Raw genomic sequence first — 13,846 nt, 5'->3', positions numbered from 1 at the left:
CTCCCTCTCACTGCCTGACTTCTGCCTTCTTCACCTCCCTCCCCTCAGTGCTTCGCCCACCCTCCGCCCGCCCTCTCCCCAAGTTCCTTCCTACTTCGTGCGCCTTCCCCTCCTCCTCAAGCTGAGGGAAGCAGTCTGGGTGACAGGGCGCCTTGTTATGAGAGGGAAAGTTTGGAAGCCGCCAGTGTGGAGTGGGAGCGATGGTGAGGCTGGGGAGGATACCTGCAGGTTGGAGGGGCTTCCCCTGTCGGAGGACAGGCTCTCTTGGAGATATCGGAGGACAGGCTCTCTTGGAGTCAGTGGGATAGGAGATTCTGAATCTCTTTGCCTTAGGCTTGAGGGAAAATCAGGAGCTTCTGAGGATCCTGGGAGAAGACTGAGCTGTGATCCTCACCTCTTAAGACCCGAATGAACTAGATCAGCGATTGTCTGATGGAGCAGGCATGGGGGGAGTTCTGCTGGTACCACCCCAGCGGGCAGTTGGGCAATTGCCTGGTGACCTGTGGGGCAATCCGTACTTTTTATATCATCTTCCTGGGTAGGGAACGACAGGAGCCAGACACTCTGGGAAACTTCCTAGTGGCCTAGCATTATGGGAATGTGCCCATACTCCTGGTTGAAGTCTTCAATTCCGAATGGACGGAGGCCTTGCCCTTCATATCCCTAAGAATTGTGCTAGACTTTCTTGGTCTCAGGGAGCTGAGGTTCTGACCCTCTGGTCCCTAGGGACTGGGCTTGGAAAGGATGGTTGTAGACTAAGCCAGCAGATCCCTGAGATCTTTATAGGCGCTTGCCTCACATTGTTAAGGATCTTTCTCTTGAGAGGCTGCTGGGCTGTGGTGCTCTTCAGAGTTGGGCAGACTCCTGATAGTCCCCTCTCTCTACTTTGCGTTGCAGGTGTGGGCTAAGCTGGTGGCCCCGGCTTTAGACTGGACCCCACAATGTTTGCAGAGATGTTCAGGTAGCTGTGGTGATACGGCAGAGGACTCCTCATTCTCCCTCCCAGCTCTCTGAGGGGTTCCCCTTGCTCCTCTGGGGCTTTCCCTGAGTTTTCTTGGGTCTCCCCACAACCTTTGCCTTCCTGGAGTCCTCCCTCAGGTACCTCGCCCAGTTTAATCCTCCTAGTGCCTACATGGATGTCTGTGTTATCAGGCACGCGGGAGCTGATTACACACAATGAATGGGGGCAATGAGAGCAGTGGAGCAGACAGAGCTGGGGGCCCTGTGGCCACATCTGTCCCCATCGGCTGGCAGCGCTGTGTGCGAGAGGGTGCTGTGCTCTACATCAGGTACGGATCTTCTCAGGTCCCCAAGCTCTGCCACTCCAGTTGCCCGGGTTTTCTTTCTTCCACTTCTCCTCTTAGCTCAGCTCTCTGGTACCCGATTGCTCTCCTCTCTTCCGCTTCCTTCCTCAGCCTTTTTGCTTTCTGTAGCTCTGGGCCTTTGAATCCATTCTCCCTCTTTCTGTGTCTTCCCACATTCCTTACCCTCTGTTCTTCTAGGAGGATCTGTAACTTAAGCACTGTGCTTTAGGAGTATTGTCTGATTCACTGCCAGCTAACCCCATGTCCTCTGACCCTGTCCTCTTCCAGTCCAAGTGGCACAGAGCTGTCTTCCTTGGAGCAAACCCGGAGCTACCTCCTCAGCGATGGGACCTGCAAGTGCGGTCTGGAGTGTCCACTTAATGTCCCCAAGGTCAGAGTGGTGAGGGGTGCCTGAGAGTACAGAGATAAGCTAAAAGCCTTAATGCAAATCACTGACTGAGGTTGCCCTTCTCACAGATTCCAGCCCCTCAGGGTCCCTGTCCTTGCTTTCCACCTTACAGGTTTTCAACTTTGACCCTTTGGCCCCGGTGACCCTGGGTGGGGCTGGGGTGGGGCCAGCATCAGAGGAGGACATGACCAAGCTGTGCAACCACCGGCGGAAAGCTGTTGCTATGGCAACTCTGTACCGCAGCATGGAGACCACCTGCTCACACTCTTCTCCTGGTGAGTCTTCTGCCACTTTACAGAAGACCGAGGAAAGACTAAGGGATTGGAAGGCTGGTGGTGGGAGGAGTTCCATGAGAGGGAGCAAAGAGAAAGGGGAGTGGGTGGGGAGCTACATGGTGAGAGGAGGGCACAGGGAGGTTGGGAACTTGTGGGAGATGGGACTAGAGAAGACAAAAGAAAGTTTTTGGAAGGGGAGCCACAGGGTGACCCTTCATTTTTCATTTATTGCAGGAGAGGGAGCGAGCCCCCAAATGTTCCACACTGTGTCCCCAGGGCCCCCCTCTGCCCGCCCTCCCTGTCGAGTTCCTCCTACAACTCCACTTAATGGGGGTCCTGGCTCCCTTCCCCCAGAACCACCCTCAACTTCCCAGGCCTTCCCCACTCTAGCAGGCCCTGGGGGGCTTTTCCCACCAAGGCTTCCTGACCCAGTCCCTTCTGGAGGCAGTAGCAGCCCCCGTTTCCTCCCAAGGGGCAATGCCCCCTCTCCAGCCCCACCTCCTCCACCTGCTATCAGCCTCAATGCTCCCTCATACAACTGGGGAGCTGCCCTCAGATCCAGCCTGGTGCCCTCTGACCTGGGCGCTCCTCCGGCCCCTCATGCCTCCTCCTCACCACCTTCAGACCCTCCTCTCTTCCACTGTAGTGATGCCTTAACACCCCCTCCCCTGCCCCCGAGCAATAATCTCCCCGCCCACCCTGGTCCTGCCATTCAGCCACCAGTGTCTTCAGCCACTATGCACCTGCCCCTGGTCTTGGGGCCCCTGGGAGGGGCCCCCACGGTGGAGGGGCCTGGGGCACCCCCCTTCCTTGCTAGCAGCCTACTCTCTGCAGCGGCCAAGGCACAGCATCCCCCACTACCCCCTCCCAGCACTTTACAGGGCCGAAGGCCCCGTGCCCCGGTGCCCTCAGCTTCCCACTCCTCATCACTTCGTCCCTCTCAGCGTCGTCCCCGCAGACCCCCTACTGTATTTCGATTGCTAGAAGGGAGAGGCCCTCAAACCCCTAGACGGAGCCGTCCTCGGGCCCCTGCTCCTGTCCCCCAACCCTTTTCTCTCCCAGAGCCATCCCAACCAATTCTCCCTTCTGTGCTGTCCCTGCTGGGACTCCCCACCCCTGGCCCTTCCCACTCTGATGGAAGCTTTAACCTTTTGGGGTCAGATGCACACCTTCCTCCTCCCCCAACCCTCTCCTCAGGGAGCCCTCCCCAGCCCAGGCACCCTATCCAGTCCTCCCTGCCTGGGACCACCAGTGGCAGCCTCAGCAGTGTGCCAGGTATGTGAGTGTTGTGGAGCCCTTCCTCATCCTGGCTGGAAAGAGGCAGCCAAAGCATTTAGGGGAATGTTCAGAGAGCTCTTTGAGGGTTTTCTGGGTTGGGGGCAGGGTTTCTTTGGATGCTGGGAGAAAGGGCCTCCCTTGAGCTGAATTTCTCTCCTCTTTTACAGGTGCCCCTGCCCCACCAGCTGCCTCCAAAGCCCCGGTAGTCCCCAGCCCTGTGCTTCAAAGCCCATCCGAAGGGCTGGGGATGGGGGCGGGCCCGGCCTGCCCTCTGCCTCCCCTGGCTGGTGGAGAGGCTTTCCCTTTCCCCAGCCCGGAGCAGGGCCTGGCACTGAGTGGAGCTGGCTTCCCTGGGATGCTTGGGGCCTTGCCTCTCCCTCTGAGTCTGGGGCAGCCTCCACCTTCTCCATTGCTCAACCACAGTTTATTTGGTGTGCTGGCTGGGGGAGGAGGACAGCCTCCTCCTGAGTCCCTGCTACCCCCACCAGGAGGACCTGGTCCTCCCCTAGCCCCAGGAGAGCCTGAAGGGCCTTCGCTTTTGGTGGCTTCCTTGCTTCCTCCACCACCCTCAGACCTTCTTCCACCTCCTTCAGCACCTCCCAGCAACCTCCTTGCCTCTTTCCTGCCCCTGTTGGCTCTGGGCCCCACAGCTGGGGATGGGGAGGGATCTGCAGAGGGAGCCGGGGGTCCAAGTGGGGAGCCATTTTCAGGCTTGGGAGACCTGTCCCCCCTACTTTTCCCCCCACTTTCAGCCCCCCCTACCCTCATAGCTTTAAATTCTGCGCTGCTGGCTGCCAGCCTGGATCCCCCCTCGGGGACACCCCCCCAGGTGAGGATAGGGGTGAGTAGCTGGGACAGAACACAACGTAGAATGAGAGATGGGAGCTGGGAATCAAAAGCTTTCAGTTTCATTCCTGAGCTCTTCCTTGGGGCCTTTGGGGAGGCCTTAGTTCTTGGCTGGGGGTAGGATGACTACAAGAATTGGGTTTGTATTTAATAAGCATGGCCTATCTCACTTGAGGCTTCAGTCAGATAGTGAATGTGAAAGCACTATAGATATGTTGAGTATTTTACACACGTGTTAGAATCATTCTTTTTTCTTAGCCCTGTGTCCTGAGTGTCCCCCAACCTGGACCACCTACCTCCAGTGTCACCACGGCAACTACTGACCCGGGAGCCTCCTCTCTGGGCAAGGCCCCCTCCAACTCAGGGAGACCCCCCCAACTCCTTAGCCCTCTGCTGGGTGCCAGCCTGCTGGGTGAGTCTGAGGGAGTGTGAATTCACACTCTTGGTGTGAAAAAGCAGCCGTAAAACTTGGGAGTAGTGGCTGAGTAAATTGGGGAAGAAAGTCTTTGGCCACTGGATAAAGCCTGAAGAGAATAGTAGGGTCTGCCCAGCCTAATTGGTTTGCCTAGGGAGAGACCCCTGACTATAATTTCTCAACAGGTGACCTGTCTTCGCTGACCAGCAGCCCTGGAGCCCTCCCCGGCCTGTTGCAGCCTCCTGGCCCTCTTCTCTCTGGCCAGTTGGGGCTGCAGCTCCTCCCAGGGGGGGGAGCTCCTCCACCCCTCTCAGAGGCTTCTAGTCCCCTAGCCTGCCTGCTACAGAGTCTCCAGGTGAGGGTGTGGGCATATATTTGTCAGGGAGATAATTTTTTCTCAAACTGGAAAGTTAGGGCTTTCTGAGTTATAGCAGAAGAGGGACCATATTTGGGATTGACTGAGAACTTATTTTTTGCCAGCAGATCCCTCCAGAGCAGCCAGAAGCCCCCTGTCTACCCCCTGAGAGCCCCGCCTCAGCCCTCGAACCAGAGCCTGCCCGGCCTCCCCTCAGTGCCTTAGCCCCACCCCACGGTTCTCCCGACCCCCCAGTCCCTGAGCTGCTCACTGGGAGGGGGTCAGGGAAACGGGGCCGGAGGGGAGGAGGGGGACTTAGGGGCATTAATGGTGAGGCCAGGCCAGCCCGGGGCCGAAAGCCTGGCAGCAGGCGGGAGCCTGGCCGACTGGCCCTCAAATGGGGGACACGTGGTGGCTTCAATGGACAAATGGATAGGTCCCCAAGAAGAACCCACCATTGGCAGCATAATGGGGAGCTGGCTGAAGGGGGTGCTGAGCCCAAGGATCCACCCCCTCCTGGGCCCCATTCTGAGGACCTTAAGGTGAGTGCAGAGTGCTGGCAGTCTGGGCTCAGGGGCTCTGAGGAAAGGCTGGGGCTGTGGTACCTTTTTTGAAATTTCCCACACACACAGTCCATCTTTTCTCAGGTGCCCCCGGGAGTAGTCAGAAAGTCTCGTCGTGGCCGTAGGAGAAAATACAAGTAAGTGATGGGCCTACTATAGTGCTGGCCTTTGCCTACTTCTTTTTGGTTTGGACAGTTCTAATGTCCAAATAGTGGCTTGGTTTTCAAAAGGGCAGATACTTATTTGAATATGAGTAACAATATTATGCCTTTACTATCCAAATGTAAAAAGTTTCCCACCCAAACTTCTGAAATTCACCTGGTGCTTGGGAGCCGTTCCTGATCATCTGTGCCCCTTATTGCAGCCCTACGCGGAACAGCAATAGCTCCCGCCAGGACATTACCTTGGAACCCAGCCCTACAGTCCGAGTAAGTGTGTGGGTGGGTGGGTGTATGGGTAGGGTGTAAGCGATGAGGCAGCAGGAGTAAAGGAGAGTTAGAGGGAGTGGGGAGAAAAGACAACTTCCTGATACCTAGCAATTGACCACTTCTTTCAACTTCTCCCCTGGTATTAGGCGGCTGTCCCTCTGCCTCCCCGGGCCCGCCCTGGCCGTCCTGCCAAAAACAAGAGGAGGAAACTGGCCCCATAGCAGCCATACCTGGAGCTGGATCTAACCCTGATTGGGGAGAGCTGAGTGCTGAGCCTTGGGAGCCCCTGCCAGCCACCTGCACCTGTGGACAGTGGGTGGGGGCACTACTCCCCACTCAGAGCACAAATGCAACTCCTTCCCTACAATCCCATCCTGAGCCATTGCAGGGGGCAGGGAAGTTCACCCCCTCCCCCCCAAGCCATGTCACTGAAAAGGCCTGGGGGGGATGGTATATGGCCCTTTCCCCACCAGGCGCTAAGGGGAACACCCCCTTCCCCAGGTCTTTTATTTGTTTAAGTTATTTTTGCACAAATGACTCTTTTATATTTAATTCGATTTCATTGCCTCCCTTCTTAAAGCCAACAGGCTCAGTTTACAAACCTGTGAGCTACTGTTGGCTGCTGCCCTCCTTCCCAGTGAAAGGTACAAAGCAATAAGCATCATGCATCCTCCCCTTACCCCTCCAACACCCCTCTGCCTCTGGCTCAGGTTGCTCAAAGCACAGATCCCCTCTTACCCCTGTCCCCAGGTTTGAAACACATAGCCTCATTTCAAGGTGTAGCCAGGTTCCCCCCACTTTCCTCTGGGATATAAAAAAGGGGGTAAGGGGGCAAAGAGAGCCCTCTGGGCCTCTCCTCCCATACACACTACACTGCCCCTTCTCCCCCCATCAAAACGCTCAGAGACGTTGTGATGATGCGACTGAGGATTATGCAACGTGGTCCAACCGGAGCGGCCAGCATGACCAGCTGTCCAGGGGCTGCCTCCTGCCTTTTCTTTTGTAAAGACAAGACCCTTGGGAGTTTTAATTCTGTTTTGTACTTGCCCTATGGGGCCTCCACTGCTTTTCTATGGGAGACACTCTTAATTTAACAGATGAGAATATTTTGAACCTCTGGCTCTGGCTCTGTACTCATTTTTTATTTAGTTCTTTGGTAAGAACAGGTTACAATTTAAATCCATCTGTTGTAGTATAGAGTGGCTTAGACTGCCTGTTATGATGAATGCCTATGTCCTAGTGCTGCTTCCTCCCCAGGAAACACAGCAGAGGCCACACAGAGTACAACAGCATTTAATGGTCAGAAACAGTTGTACAGTATTACAGTCAGCCACAGAAGCTGTGTTGGAGGACAAGACCCAATCCTTCCCCACACCAGGCAAAGCAGTATTGGACACGAGCTGGCATGTGGCTGGGCCCACTTCCTTATCCCCCAGGCCTGAGGGGAGACCACCTTCTAATAATCAACCGCTAGCTACCACTCTATTCATCAGGGGAGGGGTATAAACCCCACATGCAAGAAGAACCCTTGCCCCCAGTGTCAAATGGGATGGGGATGCTAGAGTTATAGTAAAGGGGAAACCCTATGTAAGCTGTTAACAGTTCACAGGGGTAGGGATTACCCCTGTTCTCCAGCTCCCAAATGTGCTCACTTTCCCAGCTTCTTCATCCGTTCATCAATGCTGGCAAAGTTCCCCTCAACTGTGGCCAGGTTTTCACGCATAGTTGTCTGCACCTACAAAGTGGTAGAGAGGTTTTACTCTTTGTCAGGTCCAGATGCTTAACTGGATGAGGACCTGAAGGAATTCTCTGAGAGAAGACAAGAAATGGAAGCAGTTTGTGGGCCACAGGGGGGATGTTTATAGCACCAATTTTCAAGCTACCCTTAGAGTACCACAGACCAAGCTCTAGGTGTGCCAAGGAGGCAGGACTCTTGAGAATTCCCATCCTGACTTCAACCAGAATAGTTTTTAAAAATCTGTTTTATGCAATGAGAGCTAAATAAGATTTTGTTGAAATGAGCATTTCACTAGTTCAAAATGTTAGAAAACTACTCTGGAGAAAGAGGATATTATTCTAAGTCCTTTATATATTTTGTCATTTATCTCAGTGATCCTGTGATTGATGCTGGTCTCTCGACTTTAATGCTCCTTCCAACACTGAGAATAGTGCCTCCAACAGAAATTGTGGACTTGCGGCCAGGTGCAGTGGCTCACACCTGTAATCCCAGCACTTTGGGAGGCCGAGGCGGGTGGATCACTTGAGGTCAGGAGTTTGAGACCACCCTGGACAACATGGTGAAACCCCGTCTCTACTAAAAAAAACAAAAATTAGGTGTAGTGGTGTGTGCCTGTAATCCCAGCTATTCAATAGGCTGAGTCAGGAGAATCGCTTGAGCCTGGGAGGTGGAGGCTGCAGTGAGCTGAGATCGCGCCACTGCACTCCAGCCTGGGCGACAGAGCGAAACTCTGTCTTAAAAATAAAAAATAAAATAATAAAAAATTGTGGACTTGCTGTGTGCCAGACGTTACTAAAAGAACGAAGGAACTAGGTGAGGCTCATTGTCCAGGGTCAGAAAGGAAGCAACAGAACCAGATTAGGGCCTGGCTTCTAACTTCAAAGCCCAGATTCCTTCCAGTGTACTGTGCTTATCAGGGAGAGTAAAGCTGAGACGACAGAGGGAAAGAGTGGGGTTTTATAAGAAAACGTGTTCACTAGCCCCTAACAATTTGCCCATATTATTTCACCTCATCTATATAACTCTGAGGGAGGTATAATTTCCCAAATGGAAAGATGGAGGTTCATAGGTTAAGTTGTCGAAGGGCCTTCACATTGAAAACATGATGGGGTCTCCAGACCAACCCCCTGCCACAACACCATGCTACAAAATAGGCTACAGCAGAACCCTGTAACACTAGAGAACCTAGTTTGTACATGCTAGAAAAAGGAGGCAGATCAACAAAGGGACACACACCTGGGTCAAGAGGGTGGTATTGTCCTTCAGGGAATTAGCAATCATCTGCTGGGTGGTATCCAAGTGTGTCAGGAGCTGACCAAATTGCATGGCTACAAAAGTAAGAAAAGTATGGTTGAGACTAGAATCCAAGATGAGGGAGGGGACCAAAAGTTGCCCATTTTTCAACTTCTCTTAGCACTCCTGGCAGCTGGCCTCCCACCTTGCTCGTGCAGCTGCTTGATGGTGACAAGTCTCTGCACCAGCTCAGGGAGGGTGGAGGCAATGGGGCTCCAGCGCTGTATAGTTTCATATAGCTGGTGCACCTGAAGGGACACAATAGGGCCCACAGGGGATGGCTGAGGTAGCCAGGTCAGTAAGCACAGACTGCTAATTCACCATAGTAGGGAAAAGGATCAAGTGGGCAGAGGGAAGCACTGCCCTGACTTTCCCAGCTGATAAGAGCTTAATGAAGATGGGGACCTGAGGAGTCAGTGTGTTCTCATGCTTTGACACTGCCACTCGGAGAACCTGAGGGAGTGGAAAGGAGATGGGAAAGGTGTCTTCCTGACCTTGCTTTGTGTATCTGCATCTTCCACAGAGGCTTTATGCTTGGCAATCTCGTTCACCTTTCCCAGGACACTCTGAAAACACAGATTTTAAGGTTGATAGGGCATCCAGGGCTTCCAAAGTCCCAAGCTATCCATAATTTAATTTTCCCTCCATTTAATACCTGTAGCCGAGCCTCTACTTGATCCAAAACTGCAAGGTCCAGGGCGCTCACCTTTGCTTGCAACAGCTCTATAGTCTCCTGGGGATGGGAGTTGGGACAAGCATCATGAAGAGGAAAGGATCAGACTAGGAAGAGGCCTCCCATATTTCACTAAATTAATACATAGCTACAAACTCAAAAATAATCCTCAAAGCAAACCCAATCCCAATTATCCCCTCTGTAATCCAAACACTCCAGTTTCTTCCAAACTCACCATGAGACAGGCTCCCTGTAGACCTGCAGAGAGGGGATTCTGGTGGGAAAGGGAGGGAAGAAGTCAGTGGTCCTTATATCTCCATGATTATCATCTTCTCCCATCTTTCCTGGTTCTAGCTGGGAACCCACTAGCTGATCTCTGTAACTGAAGCCCTTTGATGACTCCTCCCAGGCTTATGTGGAATGTTGTAGACCTTAACGCCTAGAGTTGCAGGGTCTAAGGCTCAGATTATGTACAGGAGAACACCTGACCTGAGCATCCTGATCACAACGTACAGCTGCCTCCAGCTCTGTCAGGCGCTTTTCAAGTTCTGCAACCTAGTGGGAGGAAGGAGGTGAGATTTGCCATCTGCTTCCCTGCTGTTGCAGTGGGAGGAATACGATCCTGTTCTACTCTGCGTGCCACTTGCCACCCCAAGGGACTCCTTTCCCTGGAACACATACCTAGCCACAATCTTAAAATCCTAACCGAAGGTAGATGGGCAAGGGAAACATAGAGAATGAGGCCAGGTAAAGCGGCTCACGCCTGTAATCCCACCACTTTGGGAGGCCGAGGTGGGCGGATCACGAGGTCAGGAGATGGAGACCATCCTGGCTAACATGGTGAAACCCCATCTCCACTAAAAATACAAAAAATTAGCCCAGTGTGGTGGTGGGCACCTGTAGTCCCAGCTACTCAGGAGGCTGAGGCAGGAGAATGGTGTGAACCTGGGAGGCAGAGCTTGCAGTGAGCTGAGATAGCACCACTGCACACCAGCCTGGGCAACAGAGCAAGACTGTGTCTCGGAAAAAAAAAAAAAAAGAAAAGAAAGAAACATAGAGAACGAGGAATCAGAAGAGGAATCAAGAGGAATCAGAAGCCTTCCCAGCACCCTCTCCTTGGAAAGAGACAGGAAAATCTCTAGGGCCACGTCTCCCCTTGGCTTCCCAACCAACACTGTATCCACACTTACTTTGGCAGCTTGAGAGAACTTGTCCTGCTCAGGCCGAGAGTGTAGTTCATAAGTGACAAGGCTGCTATCTGGGGGGGTCCCACTGGTTTTTCCCCCTGAGCCACTTTTGCTGTTCTTTGTTGCTTCCAGCTGCAGCAGTAGGCGCCTAGTTAGGAGACCGAGTAATAATATCATGACTGGAAGGAGGAGGGTCAGTCACTCTCCCTCACTTTTGGCTCATAATCAGCATTAAGAAACATCTAGGCCACTTCTGTGCCACTTAGCACCCCTGTCAGTAGCTGGCTGAGTCCATCTACAACCCCAATCAGCAATGATTTTTCAACAAAGTAGGGTACGCACTTAGCCAGGGCGCCATCAGGGTCGGTAAGGTTGATTGCAGCATCTGGTCCCAGCAGCTTCTCCAGGTGGGAAGCAACCAGCTGCTGCTTCAGGGCTGCCAGCTGTTTAGCCAGCACCACAGGGGTCAGCTTCTCCTCTGTGGCTGACTCCTTCACTGTCGTCTAGTGTGAAAAAAGGTAGAATCGGGGGATGGCAAGAATGAATCAAAAAGCAAAAAAACAGGTCAAGCCCTTTACAGGTAGTTGTAGCTGGAGGTCACTGGGATGGTTTTTAGCGTGACAGACTGCCCACCTGTATGTTGCACTGCATACAGATGGATGTATATTTCTAAACTCTGGAAACCTTAGCCCCTTTATCGAGGAGCTTAAGGAATCTTTCTATCTTTCTTTTGTTTTTTGAGATGCAGTATCGCTCTGTTGCCCAGGTTGGAGTGCAGTGGCATGATCTCAGCTCACTGCAACCTCCACCTCCCGAGTTCAACCAATTCTCCTGCCTTAGCCTCCCGAGTAGCTGGGATTACAGGCATGCGCCGCCATGCCTGGCTAATTTTTTGTATTTTTTTAGTACAGATGGGGTTTCATCATGTTGGCCTGGCTGGTCTTGAACTCCTGACCTCAGGTGATCTGCCCACCTTGGCCTCCCAAAGTGGTAGGATTACAGGCGTGACCACCGTGCCCGGCCAGGCAGGGAATCTTTCTCTTCTTGCTTGAGGTCTTCCTCTACTGTGTAAGTCACAACAGAGAGGGGAGAAGAGAGTTTGTGGTTACCTTGATTTTTTCAACTTCAGTTGTCAGCTCTTGGACCTCATGCAGTAGGCGCTGGTACTTTTGCTGGGGTGTCTCCTTCACTCCCAGACCCTCTCCAAGCTAGAGAGCAAGCACAGAGGGTAATGTTATACATCTCATTATAGGGAGCCTCAAGAATTCATCCACACCCTGGGCCTAAGTCATAAAGGTATCATATCCAATTGAGAATCCACAACACCCTAGTACCAAAGAACTGAGGATAGCCAGAGGGCTGGAGGCTCTCCAGAACAAACAGCAGCGGGGTAGAGGTTCCCTGGCTGCATCCTGCTGCTTCCTCAGGAACAGAGGAGAAACAGAATCCCACCTGTATCCCTTGATCTCCCTACTACATGTCTGCTAGATAGGGTCACTACACCATTCCCATCAACACACACACACAACAAACCATCTCATATTCTCCAGATTCATATCCTGTCCTCTTGGTTTTTCCAATACGATCTGAGAAATCTGCCAAGAAAAGAAGATGGAACTGAAGACCTGATCTAGGCCCAAGGCAGTCATGGTCTTAGGTGACTGTCAGGGCTTCCATAAAAGATCTCCATGAGGGACCCCTTCCCCCGAGCACAAGTCACTAAGACCTTAGGACAGGAAACCACTTCTCATGCTTACCCTCCAGTCTTCCCCCCACCCAACTTCCAGTCCAGTCTCACCAAGTCCCTTTGTCCCCACTCTCTTGTCCTTGAACTTGTCATAGGCAGCATTAGGATTGACAATGATGTGTTCCACACTTGTGCTTGTCAGCTCCTCCTGCAAGAACAGGGAGTTTAGGACACGGACAGACTCATTCCCACTCTAGAACTTACTCTACCCCACAAAATCCCCAAACCATTAGGTGACTGGGCCCTACCTGTCCAAGGGGAAAGAAGGGTGGCTCTATTCCAAGGTGCCTACCCAGGCTCAACCTAGGAAACTGAAGCTTCCTGGTAAATTTGGAGCCTCAGTTGTATAAATATTAACACCCTCATTCAACTGGGAACAGAGGGAGCATAACCTCCCCACCCTCTCTGTACATAAGCCTTCCCATCCCCCCACCCTACCCCTCCCAGTTGTCTGGCACACACCATGCACTCAAGGCAAGAAACCAACCTGACCTCTTTTAACCTCCCCCTCCCAAAAGTAAATCTCCTTGCCCGCTGAGCAAGTTCATTTTAATGCTAACCTCCTATCCTTGCTAGAAGGAAAGAGGAGGGAAGGCAGATAATCAAGACACTAACCCTGAGTGTGAATATTAGGACTTTCAACCTGCTGAAGGTAAGACACAAGCTCTTAGTACAAAAAGAAGGCCAACAGAGGGCCTGACCAGAAGCCTGATTTCCAGGCTGCCATGAGGCCAGCAAATTCAGGGATAGGGAGAAGGGGCAAGGGCTTACTGGATTATCTTTATGGGACATCTCAGAAGCAACTAACATAGGCAATATCTGCTTGCCAAGAGTAGTCATGGGCAAGAGCCACATGTAAGCTCTGAAATGGAGATAGCCCAGCATCTCTTCAGAGATGCTGCAGCATCTCTTCAGAGATGCTGCAGCATCTGATTTTTCTCCCTGACTCCTCTGCCGTGCTTTAAGCACTGAAGTTCTTCCAAAAACAGGGGACACAGTAGGTGGTAAAAGAGACTTCACCCTAGAAACTGAAGCAGAGAGGTTCCCTCCTTACTAGATATCTACATGCTGTTCAGATTCCAGCGACAACAGCAAGACTGCACCAAGCACTCCTGACTGCATGTCCCTTTTTCAATTGTCAGAAGCCTGACAGCTCCCAACAGAGTACTGATGGAAGTAGAAGGGAGACCCAGGAGTCCTTTTCTGTTGGGGATGACATTTCCACCATCTACAGGAGGAAGGCAAAATGAACCTTCCATCTTTCACCTAGAACAACGGTTCTCACCCCAGGCTGCATGTTAGAATCACTTAGAAATTTTTTTTTTTTTTTTTTTT

The 13,846-nt window shown here is 52.4% G+C and overlaps 2 protein-coding genes across 4 annotated transcripts in view; one reads left to right on the top strand and one right to left on the bottom strand.

Annotated features, from left to right (window-relative positions):
• MBD6 (methyl-CpG binding domain protein 6) overlaps positions 1 to 6,992 on the top strand; it is a 9,565-nt gene extending 2,573 nt beyond the window's left edge. The window contains exons 2-13 of the mRNA XM_011926018.1: positions 898 to 961; positions 1,153 to 1,289; positions 1,593 to 1,695; positions 1,826 to 1,988; positions 2,223 to 3,263; positions 3,434 to 4,095; positions 4,371 to 4,524; positions 4,713 to 4,882; positions 5,011 to 5,424; positions 5,530 to 5,582; positions 5,810 to 5,873; positions 6,020 to 6,992. Coding sequence (XP_011781408.1) covers positions 1,177 to 1,289; positions 1,593 to 1,695; positions 1,826 to 1,988; positions 2,223 to 3,263; positions 3,434 to 4,095; positions 4,371 to 4,524; positions 4,713 to 4,882; positions 5,011 to 5,424; positions 5,530 to 5,582; positions 5,810 to 5,873; positions 6,020 to 6,094 — 3,012 coding nt within the window. The 5' untranslated portion in view covers positions 898 to 961; positions 1,153 to 1,176 and the 3' untranslated portion in view covers positions 6,095 to 6,992. The remainder of the gene's footprint in view (positions 1 to 897; positions 962 to 1,152; positions 1,290 to 1,592; positions 1,696 to 1,825; positions 1,989 to 2,222; positions 3,264 to 3,433; positions 4,096 to 4,370; positions 4,525 to 4,712; positions 4,883 to 5,010; positions 5,425 to 5,529; positions 5,583 to 5,809; positions 5,874 to 6,019) is intronic.
• A 2-nt stretch (positions 6,993 to 6,994) lies between these two features.
• The window catches only part of DCTN2 (dynactin 2 (p50)), a 17,693-nt gene continuing 10,841 nt past the window's right edge, over positions 6,995 to 13,846 (bottom strand). For all 3 annotated transcript variants that reach the window (XM_011926015.1, XM_011926016.1, XM_011926017.1), the window contains 12 exons: positions 12,563 to 12,659; positions 12,298 to 12,359; positions 11,874 to 11,972; positions 11,107 to 11,267; positions 10,768 to 10,912; positions 10,067 to 10,132; positions 9,813 to 9,851; positions 9,560 to 9,637; positions 9,399 to 9,470; positions 9,050 to 9,152; positions 8,848 to 8,939; positions 6,995 to 7,608 (listed from right to left, as the gene is read on the bottom strand). In XM_011926015.1, the coding sequence (XP_011781405.1) occupies positions 7,522 to 7,608; positions 8,848 to 8,939; positions 9,050 to 9,152; positions 9,399 to 9,470; positions 9,560 to 9,637; positions 9,813 to 9,851; positions 10,067 to 10,132; positions 10,768 to 10,912; positions 11,107 to 11,267; positions 11,874 to 11,972; positions 12,298 to 12,359; positions 12,563 to 12,659 (1,101 nt within the window). In that variant the 3' untranslated portion in view covers positions 6,995 to 7,521. The remainder of the gene's footprint in view (positions 7,609 to 8,847; positions 8,940 to 9,049; positions 9,153 to 9,398; positions 9,471 to 9,559; positions 9,638 to 9,812; positions 9,852 to 10,066; positions 10,133 to 10,767; positions 10,913 to 11,106; positions 11,268 to 11,873; positions 11,973 to 12,297; positions 12,360 to 12,562; positions 12,660 to 13,846) is intronic.

Source organism: Colobus angolensis, unplaced genomic scaffold (assembly GCF_000951035.1).
Source record: "Colobus angolensis palliatus isolate OR3802 unplaced genomic scaffold, Cang.pa_1.0 Scaffold67, whole genome shotgun sequence".
Classification (NCBI taxonomy): Eukaryota; Metazoa; Chordata; class Mammalia; order Primates; family Cercopithecidae; genus Colobus; species Colobus angolensis.
Note: the sequence above shows the minus strand (reverse complement) of the source record. Positions and strands in the feature narration are given on the sequence as shown.